At 35.2% G+C, this 16,472-nt stretch overlaps 2 protein-coding genes across 2 annotated transcripts; one reads left to right on the top strand and one right to left on the bottom strand.

The window, feature by feature from the left end:
- Positions 1 to 1,967: 1,967 nt before the first annotated feature.
- On the bottom strand, positions 1,968 to 8,703 carry SPHK1 (sphingosine kinase 1). Its single transcript, XM_059583812.2, has 10 exons — positions 8,181 to 8,703; positions 7,617 to 7,739; positions 7,399 to 7,503; positions 6,476 to 6,544; positions 5,477 to 5,563; positions 5,299 to 5,376; positions 5,055 to 5,125; positions 3,667 to 3,963; positions 2,942 to 3,067; positions 1,968 to 2,744 (listed from the first exon to the last, which is right to left on the bottom strand). The coding sequence occupies exons 1-10, from the start codon at positions 8,503 to 8,505 to the stop codon at positions 2,550 to 2,552; spliced, it is 1,476 nt and encodes a 491-aa protein (XP_059439795.2). The 5' UTR covers positions 8,506 to 8,703; the 3' UTR covers positions 1,968 to 2,549.
- Positions 8,704 to 11,149: 2,446 nt separating this feature from the next.
- On the top strand, positions 11,150 to 14,397 carry LOC132171380 (ribosomal RNA-processing protein). Its single transcript, XM_059582681.2, has 4 exons — positions 11,150 to 11,323; positions 11,436 to 11,541; positions 13,115 to 13,235; positions 13,782 to 14,397. Exons 1-4 carry the CDS (start codon positions 11,220 to 11,222, stop codon positions 14,033 to 14,035), a joined length of 585 nt encoding a protein of 194 aa, XP_059438664.1. The 5' UTR covers positions 11,150 to 11,219; the 3' UTR covers positions 14,036 to 14,397.
- The last annotated feature ends 2,075 nt before the right edge of the window (positions 14,398 to 16,472 follow it).

The raw sequence follows: 16,472 nt of genomic DNA on the forward strand, positions 1-16,472 counted from the left end.
TCACGCGGTTGGGAATTTCCACAATGAATGCCATCACACGAGTGTGTATATATATATATATATATATATATATATATTGTGCGTGTGAAAGCAATAAGGTGTTTCATGAATGCCCGACAGGCGACGACCCTCTGTTCATAAATGCAGACTGGTTTCCTAAGTGCAATGTAATAAACGAGTGATTAAGACAAGAAACTACTATGCATGCATGAAATCATGGTCTAGTTTTTCCTTCTTGATTGCCTGTCCTTTAAGGAATTATTAGGGTTGTTTTTTTTTTCCTAAGCAATATAGAGGATAGGGATAGAAGGGAAAAAGGCAAACCTAATTTTTAAGCCCATTTATATATAAGTAATTTAATAAAAAAAATTCAAAACCAGTGGCCATAACCCTTCTGCGCAAGCCCCTTGGTTCGGTCTAGCAGCCGGCAAATGCCTTACTCCAGCTAGTAGAGAAGGCTACTAACTTTAAATGGTAGATGTCATGACTTGTTTTCGTGATCTTTTTATGAATTAGTAATTATATTCTTAACATTCATTTCACACTATTGATGTAACATGTTTTAAGTAGCTGATACCTTTATTAAGCACCTAATAAAAAAAATAACTTAAAACACGTCACATTTTTCGTATGAAGAGTAAGATTACTCTCTACGCGCCATTGCTCATTAAAAAAAAAAAAAAAAATCCGGACTCAAAAGCAAAAGCAGTGAAAGAGGGAATCAAAATGGGCAGTTTTCACATGCAAGTAAGCTTTTGCGTGAAGTCAAAGTGCCACCACAAAATAGAGCACTTCAAGTTATTTGGAATCATACGTTATTTGGAATCATGCTGGCTTCCTTAAGGTTGCCCCTTGACTAGCTTATAGTTGGTCTAAGTTGATCCCTTAACCAAAATGACAGTACACATTCATACCATATGACTGTGATGCATTACCGACCCAGCATGAGAAGCTGTCTCCAAATCATAGCAGTAACAAACCCAAAAGTGAGGACTAGAAATATAATATTAAATTGTCGAGATTTAGCATCGCTACACAATTAGGTTCAAATCTGTTAGCCTAATTAAGTTTTTGGATCGAGTGGTATCCTGACATACTATATAATAATCACGTCAAAAGAACTCAATAAAAAATGAAAATCTTTCTAACCGTAGTATTAGAGTCGATGGTTCAGTAAGGCGTGTTTAACACAACGTGCATGTGGTGGACTCCTATTAGTTTCTTGATCTGTGTTACCCATGTAGGGTAGACTAAATGAAGCACATTTAAATAACTTCCGTTCGAGAAAAGTGTAATGATGTTCGAGAAAAGTGTAATGATGCAGCGATCTTAGTGAAAAACAATTAAATCCCATGTTAAAAACACAGCATAAGAATGAGAGGTTTCTTTTCATTTTGGGTTTGCTTTGTTTATGATGAGTCATTAGACTCTTTCGGCTATATATAATTGAACCTAGGACAATTGCGGTCCCCTAAAGTCTAAACTCAGTACATATTAATAATACTTCATAACAATTATCTTTATCTATCTTAAAGCCTAATTAATGGTAGAACATGTCCTTTCCAAGGAGAATGTCTTGGTTTAACCCATTAACAATGGTGGAGATATGTGTGGTCAGAACGTTCATTTCTTCGACCAAATGATCAAGAGTACATAATTTTCACATAGTGAATATATTGTCACATCATATAAAAATTTTAAATGATGTGACACAATATACCAAGTTAAATGTAACAAAACAAAATTTAAACTGTAAAATCAAATGGCAGATGTGAGTAAATTTATAAAGAAAGAAAATGATGATTCACCTTTATTTTTACTGTATACTTAAAAGAACTACGCATCAATTTTTTTTTTTTTTTTCCCCAACAAATCATGGACCGTAGATTTTGTTTGTGAAAGATAAAGATGTACCATCAAGTCACGAGACCATAACTATGATTCTTGTGAGACCCCAAAAACCTAACTGGCAACCAGTAATTACTTTTGTGAAATTGATAGAGAGATCATGTGATCTCAAACGTTGATGTGAGCTCAAGTGACATACAGCCTAGTTGATATTGTTCATGATACAGATCCAATCACATGCTCAAAATATGCTATGGGGTTCTATACAGGCAGAACAAAATAAATAATCCCCAATAAATTTCTTTTGAAAAAGTATCAGTGGACTGTCAAATGAACTCCATGAAAATATTAAAGAGAAATGCTACATATACTTCCAAAGAATAATGCTACACTTACTCCCACTTCTTTATACCCATTTTCTCAAACCCATAAGTGGCTTTTAAAACCACTATTGGATTGAAATCTAATAAAAATCTATCTCATATTCAATGGCGGTTTTAAAAGTCACTCGAGTGTGAAAAAATTGTGTAAGGAATTAAGAGTAAGTGTATCATTATTCACTTCCAAAAGCTTACTTTCTAACTTGGCAGTAAAAATCATTATTGAATTTTCGATGAGTTAATTTGTATATAATATATTAATGGTAAATATTTTTACTGCCACATCTGGTAATAAGCACTTGAGAGTATATGTAGCATTTCTCATACTTTAGGAGAAAATAGGGTAACTAAACCTTGATCCACAGTTATTTGAAGTTTATCATAGGCCATCGGTGCCTTCTGGTCACACTTGTACGTTCCTCTTCCTCTGGCCAGGACCTCACCATCTAAGTCTATGATCCCTTCCTTTGTTGGGTCGTCAGTTTGGAGACCAGGCTCCAAGATGAATGCCTTCACCTGTATGTTGTTGCAAGATACACAAGGAACAGTTAACAGAAGACAAAAATACTTTATCTATATATATCACCGAAAACCTTTCTCTCTCCACAAGTTGAGCAAATAATGGAGATTTGTTTGACATCATAAACATCTGCTCAACGGTCAAAAAGAAAACATAATGAAAACCAGATTAAAAATGTCTTATTATTACTTACCTTGAGGTAAGTGACATAGGGTGATCTGACATGATTTCCAGTGTTCATTTTCATCATCACTGATGATAGCAAGGAGAACGGTGGACAATCCTTAATAAGAATCAAGTCCAGATAACCATCCGAGAACTGCACATCAACAGGCAAAAGATAACTCAAAATGTCATTTATGCTCATAATGACAAGTACATTATTAGACATAATTATGCCATCATGAGTATTTAGAAGATATTTCTAAAGCAAACGCTGAGCAGCTTTCCAAAAAAAAAAAAAAACTAAGGGAGGGAGGAATGCCACATTGGTTAGGAAGACTGCTTAGAATTTCTAATGAAATACAAGGGTAATTTTTTGCTGACATATGTGCATGTGTTAAGCAATAAGCACCTTGTTCATAAGAATCTCAATTTAGTAAGAAAGTCATCTAACTGAGAACATAGGGATATAGAATCCAGAAGATGCTTCTCCTAAAACCACTGTGATGAAACTCTACCTGATCTTTACTAGATATCCCTTCACATAAAGTCCTCCAAAAAAACAAAGGGCATTCTACACTAATCTCCATATGGCCACTTAAGTAATTCAGTAATGATACATATGCATGCAGGTCCAGGTCACACAGTCAATGGAGAGAGAGAGAGAGAGAGTAATGATATATTGCAATATAGCAAAACTAAAAAGGCTGAAAAAACAAACAAACAAATTTTAATTCAGTAATCATATGACTTTACCTTGGCATCAGGGGCTGCCATGATGTCTTCACCCCCCCAAGGTACATTATGAAGCCAAATTGAGATAAATGGTCCATTAATAGTTCTCCAATCTAAATTCTCCAAGTCAATATTAGGTCCTTGATAACCATAATGTCGAACCCTAACAGGCTCCTCTTCACTTGGACTGCAGCTAGCTTGCTTGCCAGTAGATATGCCCTGGTAATTGGTTGACTCTCCAAAAGCTTCAAATCCAGGTGCAGGCACAAAAGAAACGCATCCATTGTAATGCCTCAAATGAAAAATTCGTTGAAAAGCCTAAATAAAAGAAACAATTAGCATTAGTGCCTTGATGCTGATTACTATTAAAACAAGAGAGTATAATCCAACCAAGCCATCTTTACATAGAATCGGCATTGTTATCACATCTTCCTCAATTAGGTGCCAGACATTGTTTACTACATGCATATTCCAACTACACCGCTGGTGGCACTAGAATATTTGATCACGTGATTAAAATTCATCATTTCCTATAACCCTAGGCTTTTAGTATTACTAATAATTTATCATGATATCGAAACATGTAATTCTGAATTCAAATATTGACTTCACTTAACCTCCCATTTAGAAAGTTAATATTCCACATATTGGGTTCTACTCATTGAAGTGTAAGCCTAACATAGAGGGGAAGTATTAGAACATTTGATTAAGTAATTAAGATTCACTATTTCTTATCAGATTAGGCTTTTGCAGTAACAGGTAATTTATCAACTTAGATGATACAAATCCACCAATAATGCTTACATTTTGCATTCTTACATTATATTCCCGTGTAATAAAAGAAAGGAAGATTAATAACAATGGAAAATATCCATGAGAAAAAACTAAAATGTATGTGTGAAACGAAATTTTGTTCAGTTTCTTAGTTTTCCTATTAGAATGAAGCTGTAGCTTATCTATGGCCATTCAAGTGTGTCAACGCAGCTATGAATCTCTCATCTGCATTCAACAAGGAATTACCTTTAGAAGGAAAACAAAAAAGATCAACTTTACAAATCTGCTCAGCATAAATAATTATAATGATACATAAGCCAATTTACATCCTCAAAGCCTTAATAAGTACTGCTCTCTTATAAAAACTATCACCATGGTAGCAACTCTAGAAATGGCTTTATTATAAACATAATGATGACTCTTTGCAGATACTATCAAGTTCTTAAAAACAGTAATGCAACTAATTCAACTAAATATTTATTCTGTTCAATCTGCTTGTAACTTTAGATTGCAAAACTAGATTAAGTGCAGTGACTAAAGACATAATGGGATAACAAGTCATATAGAAATACACACAAACAGACCAGCAGTAGAATAACCCTAAAATGATAAATGAGACATCACTTAAATCATACATAGAAATTTATACGAGCACTTCCCATCCACCTATACTTTTCCGATTCAATATCGATATCCGCCACCAGACCTGAAATAAAATAACATTTTGTAAGAAAAAACATGGAAATATTACAGGTAAGTAGTCCTAGTCAAATCCAGACAATTGCATAAAAATTATGCAAGTAAAACCCAGAGCATATTTTAGAAAGATCATATAGAACTCCACTTAAAATATAATAAGGTAATGGTATTTCCCCATACCCCACGCGAGCATCAATACACTAAAAATTTTGGTTTCTCCTTGTGTAATGGTAGCTACATCCAGTGAGCACTTGTGGCCTGACAATAATTAAAGCAGACAACATAAAATTTGTTAACATGATGAGAACAATGACAAAAGGAAACACAAATTAAAATACTGACAGACACCAATTGTAACCTCGGATGATGGCAAGAACAGCATTAGGTGCTGTACAATGATCACCAACTGAATCCATAAGGGATTTTGCCATGCCATTTCCTGTACCTGCAAGCAAAAACATTTGTCAGATATCAAAACTAAAAGAAGTCATTGATAACGTTCTATATATTAAATAAACAACCACCAGGCCCTCCTTCACTTTGAACAACAATGAGAATCCAATGGGAGGATAACTTGGTGGAAGATAATGATAAATATTGAACTCTCCATTAATTTGGTGGAAGATAATGATAAATATGCAACTCACCATTGTTCCTGCTCATTCATAATTTAGCTAATCACCACATAATATTACCCTTCAAAGTATTGGATAAATGATGAAGGTCCAAATTAAGAACAAATTAGAAATAAATCTTCTTATTTGGACAAGAAAATTTGAAGAAAGACTAAAATGGTCCATTCTCACTAACAAATGAAAATCTTGACGAGTGCAGATTTTTGTAAGTATAAAGTCCATGGCAGGGAAGGACCACAAAAGTTTACTGTATAAATCAGTCCCAAAAGATGATTAAAACAAATTAGCATTAGAATCTATCAGTTAAATAACTTATCCATTGCTCTACAGGTGAACTATCTCGAACAGAAATCAAAGGCCAATTGTGGCCTCCTAGATCAGAGAGACTCAGATTCAACTACATCACAGCTATAACCCCAGGTCCCAACAGCATCCACAACTAGTTGAGTCCTACCAGTGGAGTGTGTGTTAGACTTTTCCCACAAATAGATTATTGAGATTGTACATTATCAGAATACCTACTGATATGTGAGTGCCATTAAAATTTAACCCGAAAGAGGAAAGGAGGGGAGAGAAAGGACAACAAAGAACATTATATGAAAATACTATACCATTCATCAGATGATAACTTCATCTACCACGCTTGCCTACCATAGTCCAAATATCATTAAGAAAAACAATGCCAACAAAAAGTAACAAAAACATAAAAAGATAGAACAAACCTGCAGGAACTACTCCAATAGGCATCTTTATTGCAACATCCCAATCCTCTCTTTCGAGCAGCCCATTAACTACCTACTAAATAGTAAATAGTACAATGCTAGTGAGAGCAAGAAAAGGAATGGAGGTCAAAAAGATGCCGAGTTGGCCAATTAGAGAATTAAGTTGTACTAGAAGTGCTAGAAAGTAAACGCGATTCTTGTAAGTTACATAGGCCTTTATAAATAGTGCATTTAAGCCACAAATGCCATAGCTTTCATTGAAGTCAATACATAGACAATGTGATATCGATAAACAACCTGACAATAGCAGCATCACATTATGACATGCCTTTAGGCTTGTGGGCATAACCAAAAATTCAAAAGGTCAAACCCCAACAGTATCCAACAATAAAAAGTCAAACTAATATGGTTCCTTATAATTTTCTTTTAATTTATCCGCCTAACTGTCAAGGAAAAAACAATGCAAGGGACTGATGGCTATGGATAATGAACCATGACTTCAATCCATGAACACAATTCTTAATACAAGAACTTCAATGGCAGGAATACCAGAACCTAGTCAAATGAGAGTCCTTAATAACAAAGTCCTTGAATGCATGTAATAACATATAATCAATTTTTTGAGATTATAGATTGTGGTCCAGATTGTACTATTAATATATTCCAAAAATAGAAGCTCTTACCGCCTTAAATAATGAAGATATGTCTGTTTAAAATGCAAGTGTACAGATGAAGTCACAGACTAGCTGTTCACCTGCAGCCTTTTCTTATAGATAGATCTTAAACATACCTTTGCAGAGAGAGCTGGCGGCCATCATAACTCATTCTTTTAAGGGATAGCTTCCACAACCAATTAATGGCATTCTATGAATTTATCAAGTAGAAAATATAATACATTCTCGTAGCAACTAACCAAAGTCAACCTACCTCAACCAAGATTCCATCCCCACTAACACAAACAATGCCGTCGTACTTGGAAAGATCAAGTGAATTAGCAACTTCTTTTGCGTGAAGCTGATATTGGGTTTCTGAAAGATTGAATTGAGGGAAGGAAACCAAAAAATAAAAAAAAAAGGCATGAGGAACAATCCTAAAGTATGGATTAATGATCAATGTACACAGTTTAATGAATAATCCAAACCTTGCAACGTAATTTGGATATCAGCATCTTCCAAAAGAGCTTTCACATGATCGACAAAAATCTTGGACGCATATTTTTTTCCACCAAATGGGTTCACAAACACAAATAGCCGTTTAGGCCGTCCTGTTAAAAAGAGAAACAGATTATGCTATCCTGAAGGGAATCCCGATACAACAATGTGATCAAACAACCCACAATGAAATTCAAAAATGCAATAGACATTAAGCTCCATTCTGTCTCCCGAAAAGGAAGAAAACAAAGTGTGAAATCTTTTGACAAATTGGGGTTCGAGTAAAAAAAAAAAAACTATTTCTGTCTAAGCCGAATATCAAATTGCACAACTTCGAGCAAAGCTTAAACAGACTGAATCATCACAAAATGTTTAATTTCGCTCCTAACAGAGTTGGAGGGAAAATAAAGGAAATTCAAATCCTATAACGAAGCCAAAAGGCCATAACTTCACAAAATTTTGAATTCCTTTACTTTTCCTTTCCTGCATTTTCCCATCCCCAAACAAAACACAAACCGAAACCAAACCAAACAAAAAAAAAACGCGAAATTTACCAAGCGAGTCAATGTATTCACGGAGCTTCTCGCACCAGAGCCTAAGCGAGTCCTCGGACAAGGGCTCGAACACGTAGTCCTTCCTCACCGGACGTCCACTGCTCTCAAACATGCAGATTTTACCTCCGCCCTGCACAACCGCTCTTATCCTGATCTTCGGGCCCTCTGTCGCGAACCCGAGCACATCCTTCTTCACCGTCAAACACCGTTGCCATCCCTCCGTCCACCTCAGCCTGCCGTCGCTGGTGAGCGTCAACGGCGTTATGTTGCCGCTGACGAGGACCTGCTCCGATAAGATGGGCGGCGTGTTCTCGGGTCGGTCCATTTTCAGCTTCAAAATTTGCGTCTCTCTGGTTTTGTTTTATAGTTGATGTGACTGGGGCGGGAAACGGTCCGTTTCGGTTCGGGTTGGGTGGAGAGAACCAGGTTGTTGACTGGAACAAGAAATGAGTTGAAATCTTGAACGATCGAAGTTGTAGGCCAGGTGCAGGTTGGGTTTTTACTTCTGGGTTGACTTTATAATCACGCGCCTTTGGCCGGATGGGAAGATAATTTATTTGTTAAGCTTTTTATTTAAGAAATATGAAAATTTTAAATGAATTTCAAATTCTCTCGTAGGGTGAAATTCAAATTTTAAATATGAGAAAACAACTTTTTTTTAAAATAAAAAATAAAAAATAAAAAAGTAAAAATTTAATTTTAAAAAAATTATTGAAGTATTTTAAAAATTTTGAAAAATATTTAGAAGTTTGAAAGGGCTTTTGTCTCCCCGAACCTCTTAATAGTTCTGCACCAAATGAATGGTTACGTGGTTATGCATAAGACAATTCAAGCATAACCACATAACCATTCATTGAGTAAGTGTAGCATTATTCCTCACGCGTAGATTTGAGAGTAAGGATTTTTTTGAAAATTATTCATGATATATGCTTTTAACCTTAATTGCAAGAATCAAGTATGAAATTGTCTTAGCCCTAATGGCTACAACATGCTATTATTCAATGGTTACTATTTATAGGGAAACGGAGATAATACAAAATGACATGGTTGATAAAATCAAATCATAATTAAATACATCTGGTTTGATTTTATCAATTACAATTAATGTTAATATATTCATGTAATAACAAATCTCACACAATATATTATAACATCCCCTTAAACTGAAATAAGTTGACAACAATTGGCGGCGGAGGGAGTTGGGCCTCTAACAACAATATGCCGAAAAATCTTCAGAATAAGGCCAACTATGAATTAAGATGAAAGCCAACAAAATGCTGAAATAAAGGCATCTATAGGCCTAAAATGACAATGCAACAAAGCCCAAATATATTTGGCAAACAAAGGGTCAAAAATCGGTATGGGTCAACAAATGACAATAGACCAAATAATGACTGTGCTAACAAATAGCTAAAAGATGGTCAACTCTGTCTTTTTTTTGGGTTAATTTCTAAATCCAAGGATCCTTATTACATTGCAGTAAACACGATAAGAAAAACACTTTAGAATGCAAGACAAGCAAACCCAATATGTCGATTATCCCGATATCGACATCTCATAGACGAGTAGTAATTTTTAGTACACTGAGGTACTTGAATAATAAGTACGCTAATATTAAAATATTATTTTATTTACTATTTAAATATTATTTTAATAATATTTTAACACTGGCATGCTTATTATTTAAGCACGCCAGTGCGTTAAAAATTACTACTCCCCATAAAAAAATACTTGCCACGGCAGTGGGCAGCAGCAGATCCTCATCACCGGCGTAATTCGAGGGATCTCAACGTCAATGAAATCATCCGCTCGTTCAACTGCCGCATACCTACAGAGGAATCACGGCCTGCATGTGGCAACATTCTCGATCTGCAACATCGGTCAGCCCCGATGAGGAAGAAGATGACAATCTCATTTGAGCTGGGCTTTATTTTCGTAAGCGTTGAAGCAAGGAACAACGCTTTAGGTAAAAGAAACAAAACAAGAATCCACATGCTATTAACAGCAGCAAAATATATAAATTTTTAATTTAACTATTCATTTTTTTTTTTTTTTTATACCCTTAACAGATTATTTATATATTTTTTAAAAATAAATATTAATAATAATAAACAAAGTTTATAGTGTGAATAATAAATTGGTTAATCACCTTCACTCTAAAAAAAAAAAAATCTAGAACTTAACTATTATGCTGAAAGGAAAAGAAGCCTCATATGAAAAATGCCGGTGAACAAAATACAAATAAAAGCATAAATAAAATATGAAATAGAGATAAACGATGCTTACGTGTTCACATATAAAGCCAGAGCTACATTACGTTTTTATTCAATGGATCATTTTACAATACAAATTGTCTCTATTTATAGGAAGAATGAATTTGAGAGAATACAAAATAGCAGGGTTGATAAAATCAAATCAAATATATTGAATTATGATTTGATTTTATCAATTAGAATCAATTCTAGTATATTTTCATTCCCATAATATCAAATCTCATACAATATAGTATATCAAGAATAACACTCAAAGTCCCAAACCAAGTTGAATTTCTGGTGAAATATGATAGAATATGGACGAAAACTAAATAAGTAGGAGGGTATTTTAGGTTTATTCTTTTATATTGGAAGAGGGGGTAAAACTTTAAAAAATAATAATAATAATAATTAAAGGGGATACAAATATTATTTCAGGAGGACAAAAGTACCATTTTGGGATGACAAATTTATAAAATAAATATACTTTTTGACAAATTTTGAAAATTTTGGGGAACATTGGGCCTCACCCCAAGGCCTTGGTACGCCCCCAACTGGTTCGGGTTGGTGATTTGGGTGATGTACAGTGCAGCCTTTTAATATGTGTAGCCCATCATCCAAAACCCATTCATTTGTTGTAGGGTGGACCTAATAATAATCTTATAATACCCAAACTAAACCCACCCAAATCACCAACCCGAACCGGCCTATTTTACCACAAGCCCTGCAATTTAGCGTAGCAGCGAACTCAAGTACACCAGCCACAGCAGCGAGCTCTGAGGCTGCAATGGAAGGATTAATTGAAGTCGCACGCCCCCGAGGCCGGCACATAAAGAAGAGGGCTCTCAAGAACAAAGCTGTCGCAGTCACTTTCGATGAGAAAGATCTTAGGTACTATGTTTAAAGCAAACCCGAAATTTGCTTCTTTTTTTTTTTTTTTTTGTGAGGTTGGAGAATTAGTATTGTTAGTTTTTGTTTGATTTGGGGTTTTTGGCATGGGAAGCGACTTTGTGGGTGGGTTTCATAAGAGGAAGAAGAAAAGGAGAAAGGAAGCACAGAAGCAGCAAGGGGAGGCGCAGAGGCGAAAGCGTATTGAGCAGCGAAAAAAGGTTACTTTTTGCATTAAGTTTCGGGGTTTTTTCTTTTTTTCGAAGTTAGATGCTTTATCGTGTTTTTGGGTAGTGAAATTAGTCATTTAAGTTTTTATATAAGTTGTATTTTGTTAGAATATACGCAATGAGCCAATATTTTCATGCAAAAGTGGTTCAGATTAAGTACTAATTAAGAAATCTGTGTTATTTCGTCATAGCGATGTGTTACGATACTTCACTCGGGTTAAAGGTTTAACTAAATCAGTACCCAACAATCTTAGAGCTTTTTGGATCAATGGTTTAGCCTTAACAATTGGGATGACATCATAGGTGTGTTGAAATCATGTATGAGCATAGTGTTAAGTCATTGAATACGGACCAGAGTTGCTAAAAGAAAAACGGCTACTATAAGGTCAATGTCGATAGAGTGAGCCGTTGTGGACTACGGATTTGAAAGTGGGATAGAATGGTACGATCTTAAAGGGTTAAGGATTTAACCAAATCAGTATCTAATAATCCTAGGGCTTTGGATCAATGGTTAGGCCATTCACACGATGTAGCCACATTGAGATGTAATTTGATGTATAACATTGACTTATTGTCAATCGAATGTCCAAATCATTCCTTGCTTTTTAGGTATAAACATTTTAATACGGTCAAATCTGCTATTTTTGTTAGGGAGATTTATGTGGAGTGTATGATTTTATTGAAATATATTCATCCATAAAAAAACAAAAGAAACAATTGAGAGTAGAAGTGGTATAAAAAAAAAATGAGAATTTGATATAGGCAGAGACATGAACTATACAACCCGACACTATATACCATTCACAAAACTTAACTTTGTGCCTGAATACTTTCATCTGTAAACCCACTGTCACATTTCCATTAAATAAGAGTTAGTAGAGTATCAAGCCATGATGCCCACTTTGCCAGATGCTGTACATTTGGCAACTGTTCAACTTATTAGGAGCAACATAATGCGAGGGTTTAAACCCTAGGGATTTTTGGCTGTTAAAAGCCTCAAAACATCTTCTTTTAATGGAAAAGTTCCTTGGAGGATATTGACATAGAAGGCAGAGGGGAGAGGGTATTCATTAAAAAAAACAGGGAAGCGGGCCAGGAAGGTTGTGACGGATTAACTTAGTGGTTGGTCCTTCCTGCCAATATTCATACATCTCATCATGGTTTTCAAGATTCCTTCTTATCTTTTTTTACGTGTTGTGCCATATATGTATCACTCGTGGCATTGTGGATTATTGGTATTGTTTGATAATGTGTTTTGGGGGACTTTTTTGTTTTGTTTTTAGTTTAAAAAAATGTTTTGATGCGACATATAGATGAAAACTGTTTAAGTATTTTATAGTTTGGGTTGTTTGATAATGTTTTTGTTTTGAGAGTATAAAACAAAAGACAAGCTTTTTTTTTTCTTTAATTTTTTAATTTATTTTTTTTAATAACAAACATAGCCATCAAATTGTTATAAATTGGCTTATGTAGTTTAATTTAGGTTTTAATAGTCTTTTTCTTTTCTCTTCTTTTTTGTGGGTAAGTAGGTTTTAAATTGTTATATCTCTACTATATGTTACAGAGGAAACTGGAAAGAGAAATGGTCTATGGTGGAGCTCCACCAGCCACTGGTTCAGCACTTGATGAGAATGATGACTGCCAAGGAGAGGATGAGGAAAATGAGCCAATTCCATCTATTTCTGGTATTTTTCAAACTCTCCAATCCGCTGGATTCAAACATTTATAAGCTAATTTTGTTTGTCAGTACTCATTATAAAGCACTCATGCCTGCTGGATCCAGTACTTATGGGCTGCCAGGCCACTTGCCAATGATTCTGTGGTCTAAGGGGGTCTACTGATTTAGTAGTATAGTTGTGGATCTAAACTGTGATCACTTCTCTGGATTAAAATCTTAACAGAAGACATTCTTCTGATATTAACAACAAAGCTGGTGCTGAGAGGCACTTTTGAATTGGGAAAATTTGTGAAAATTACGTGCGATAACCACTTCATTGTTATTAATCCAAGGTAAGAGCGCCGGAAGGTGGGGCATGAGTACTTTGATGACTCATTTAATTCCACTCTGGATGCTCTAACTTTCCTCTGTGCTGACTCGGAGTAAGTGGGATATGAATCTACTGCAATTTCCCCCCCTCAATTATGTATTGTTAGATATGCAGTGGAGTATTCTGTATGTAATACAAGTTTATGTGTTTTACTCCTTTTAACATTTGGGTATTCTTTGAAAGGGACAACAACGTATGACCATGGCAACACGAAAGTCACAGTGACAACAAGTGAGATCTCTCCTGCAGAAGAAACCTTTCCAATTGACAAAACACAGATAGCAGTGCCCCAATTAATTGGAGCTGATAAGAAGCACAATGTGCCTGTGACTAAGAAGCAAGCATTCAAGAGAGTTGCGAAACCAAAATCACGCCCAAAGCCTCAGAATAAAAGAGACAGAAAGAAGGGAAAGAAAAAGAACAAAAAAACAAGATAGCCGTCTGTCTGGATCATCCTGATCATAAAATTAAAATTAATGAGCTTTGCTGTGCAAGGTTTTGGTATATGATAGCTAGCTGAGCTGCCAACCTTATTTTATGTATACTGTTTATCACGGGATTTTGTGTCGAAGAGTGAGCCTAATTCCACTCTTGGCTTTTCTGGGAACCTTCACAATAGTGTTTGGTATAATGATAGCTGAGCTGCCGACCTTGTTTTATGCATAATGTTTATCATGGATTTTGTTGTGAAGTGAGCCAGCCTAATTTCACTCTTGGCTTTACTTGGAACCTTCACAATAGTGTTGTAGTGGATTATTTCTCCCCTTTACCGTATCATGAAAATATGGTTATAGCCGTATGCTGCTGCTGTTCTTTTGCCGAGTTGTTTGTCCTCTATATCCGCATCGGGTGTTTGATCTAATTTAATGTGTGTCTTGTTGCCCTCTGCATTAGTCACTTTCCAAGAATCTCTTTGCACACGTTGCACTTTCGTCCAAGCCCTTGGGAATAGGATTCCTCAATTTCAAATGAAATAGACACTCCATGATATAAAATTGGTGCATCTAATTATATACATGACGACACGACAATGTTTGTCATCTAGTCTTTTTAAAAACGACAATGTTTGTCATCTAGTCTTTTTTAAAAATTAAATATATCAATTTGAAATCTTGCTCATAAAATAAAGATGATCCTTATCCAATTGATTTTGTTACTAGGGTATGTTGACATTATTCCTCTTTTCCCCGCTTTGAATTAAAAAAAAAAGAAAAAAAAAGGGTTTGTTGACATTGGAGTCTAGAATTATTATTATTATTTTTTTAGAGAAAATCAATTTGATTTCATTAATAGTGGTCAAGAGCATAAAAACTCTTATAATCACATAACATACAGTTCTGCAAAATTATAGTTGAAGTTAAAAGATTACACGTCAAAAAATCGAAAATATAACAGATCTTACAATGAAAAACCAATCTATGATGTCAAACATCCGCTATCCTAGCCCGATATTCAGATTATAGAACAAATCTGCTAACGCAGACTCCTTCCAGGAGCACAGGAAGTCATTTCCCAGGTATGAGCAAAATACTCATACCCAAACCATTCCCCTCTCGACCCGAAAGCCAAAAGCATTATTCACGTCCTTGGCCCAATGGCTAAGACCATAAAATTAAAAATAAATAAATAAATAAATAAATAAATAAACAAAAACCCCCACAAGCAGCAATGGAGAAGCACAGCATCGTAGACATCCCTTTGAAAGACATGTTTTGGCTGAAGAAAACTATCAAATCTAAGTTTGAAGAGACTAGATCTTGATTTAGATCTACGAACTAGATCTAAAGCTACCCGCCAGAAATGGAGACCGGTGGAGCTGAGCACTGCTACCATGAAAGGGGATGAGGGAAGATTTAGATCTAGATCTTCTCTCCTCTTAAAGTTTTTCTTAATGTTATTTAGATAAAAAGAAAAAAATTATAGAGAGAAGGCAGTTTGTTACTCCAACTACCCCACCGAAAACCTAAATGTTCTTGAGTCTAGAATTATTAGGCGGGTATGTTTGGTTCTATCCCCGGTTACGTATAATGTTTCATGTGAGAGGACATTTAACCCTTATCTTCTTTGGGTAGTAGTTAGAGTAAAATGGGGTTGGGCCTGGTCCTATTTCGTCGTTTCAAAGGTACTTTTTGTTTATTTTTTAGTAATTACAAAGCATATGGAAATGGAAGTATAAATTTATCATGAATAATCAATTATTCATAGAGGATGATTTTAATTACCTATACTTTTTATCTGGGCAATTACTGGATGAATTTTACCTATACTTTTTTCCAGTCAAAACAGTGACATGAAAAAAAAAAAAGGAACAACGAGGGGTCAAATGCTTGTGCCGCAAAGACGCCTGGAGCGTTATAGTGGACCACGTGGGGTTGTGACAGGTGACATTAGATTCATTCATTCATGCCCTATCTTTCGTCGGCCAATCGCTGCTGTGCCTTTTGCTCCAATCTTATACCTCGAGTAAATCTCGTTTTCCATCGATAATAATGCAGAGGATCTTTTCTGTGCTTGGGACCTTTTTTTATCTTTTTCTTTTTTCGTCCAGCAAAGGTTGATGATTACGTGGAGTGATGATGATGGATCTTTTCTGTCCCAAAAAGACGAGGAGGGGAAACCACGACCCCAGTAATGAGTAATTTTAGAAGGTTTATTATCGTAGTTATTAAAATTATTATTAAGTTTATAATTGATTATTATTAAGTTTTGATTTAAGAGTAATTTTAATAATTATATCATTTTTAGAAGGATACAAGTATGTCATTTATAATTACTCCTGTACTTCGGGTATATTGTCATTGTTTTGATGATTTGGAGGGTAGATTGTCGCAATTGATAATTTGAGATGGTAGTTTGAAGGGGTTAAGAGAACTT

The sequence above is a fragment of the Corylus avellana genome, chromosome 1, assembly GCF_965113065.1.
Source record: "Corylus avellana chromosome 1, dhCorAvel1.hap1.2, whole genome shotgun sequence".
In the NCBI taxonomy this organism is placed as follows: Eukaryota; Viridiplantae; Streptophyta; class Magnoliopsida; order Fagales; family Betulaceae; genus Corylus; species Corylus avellana.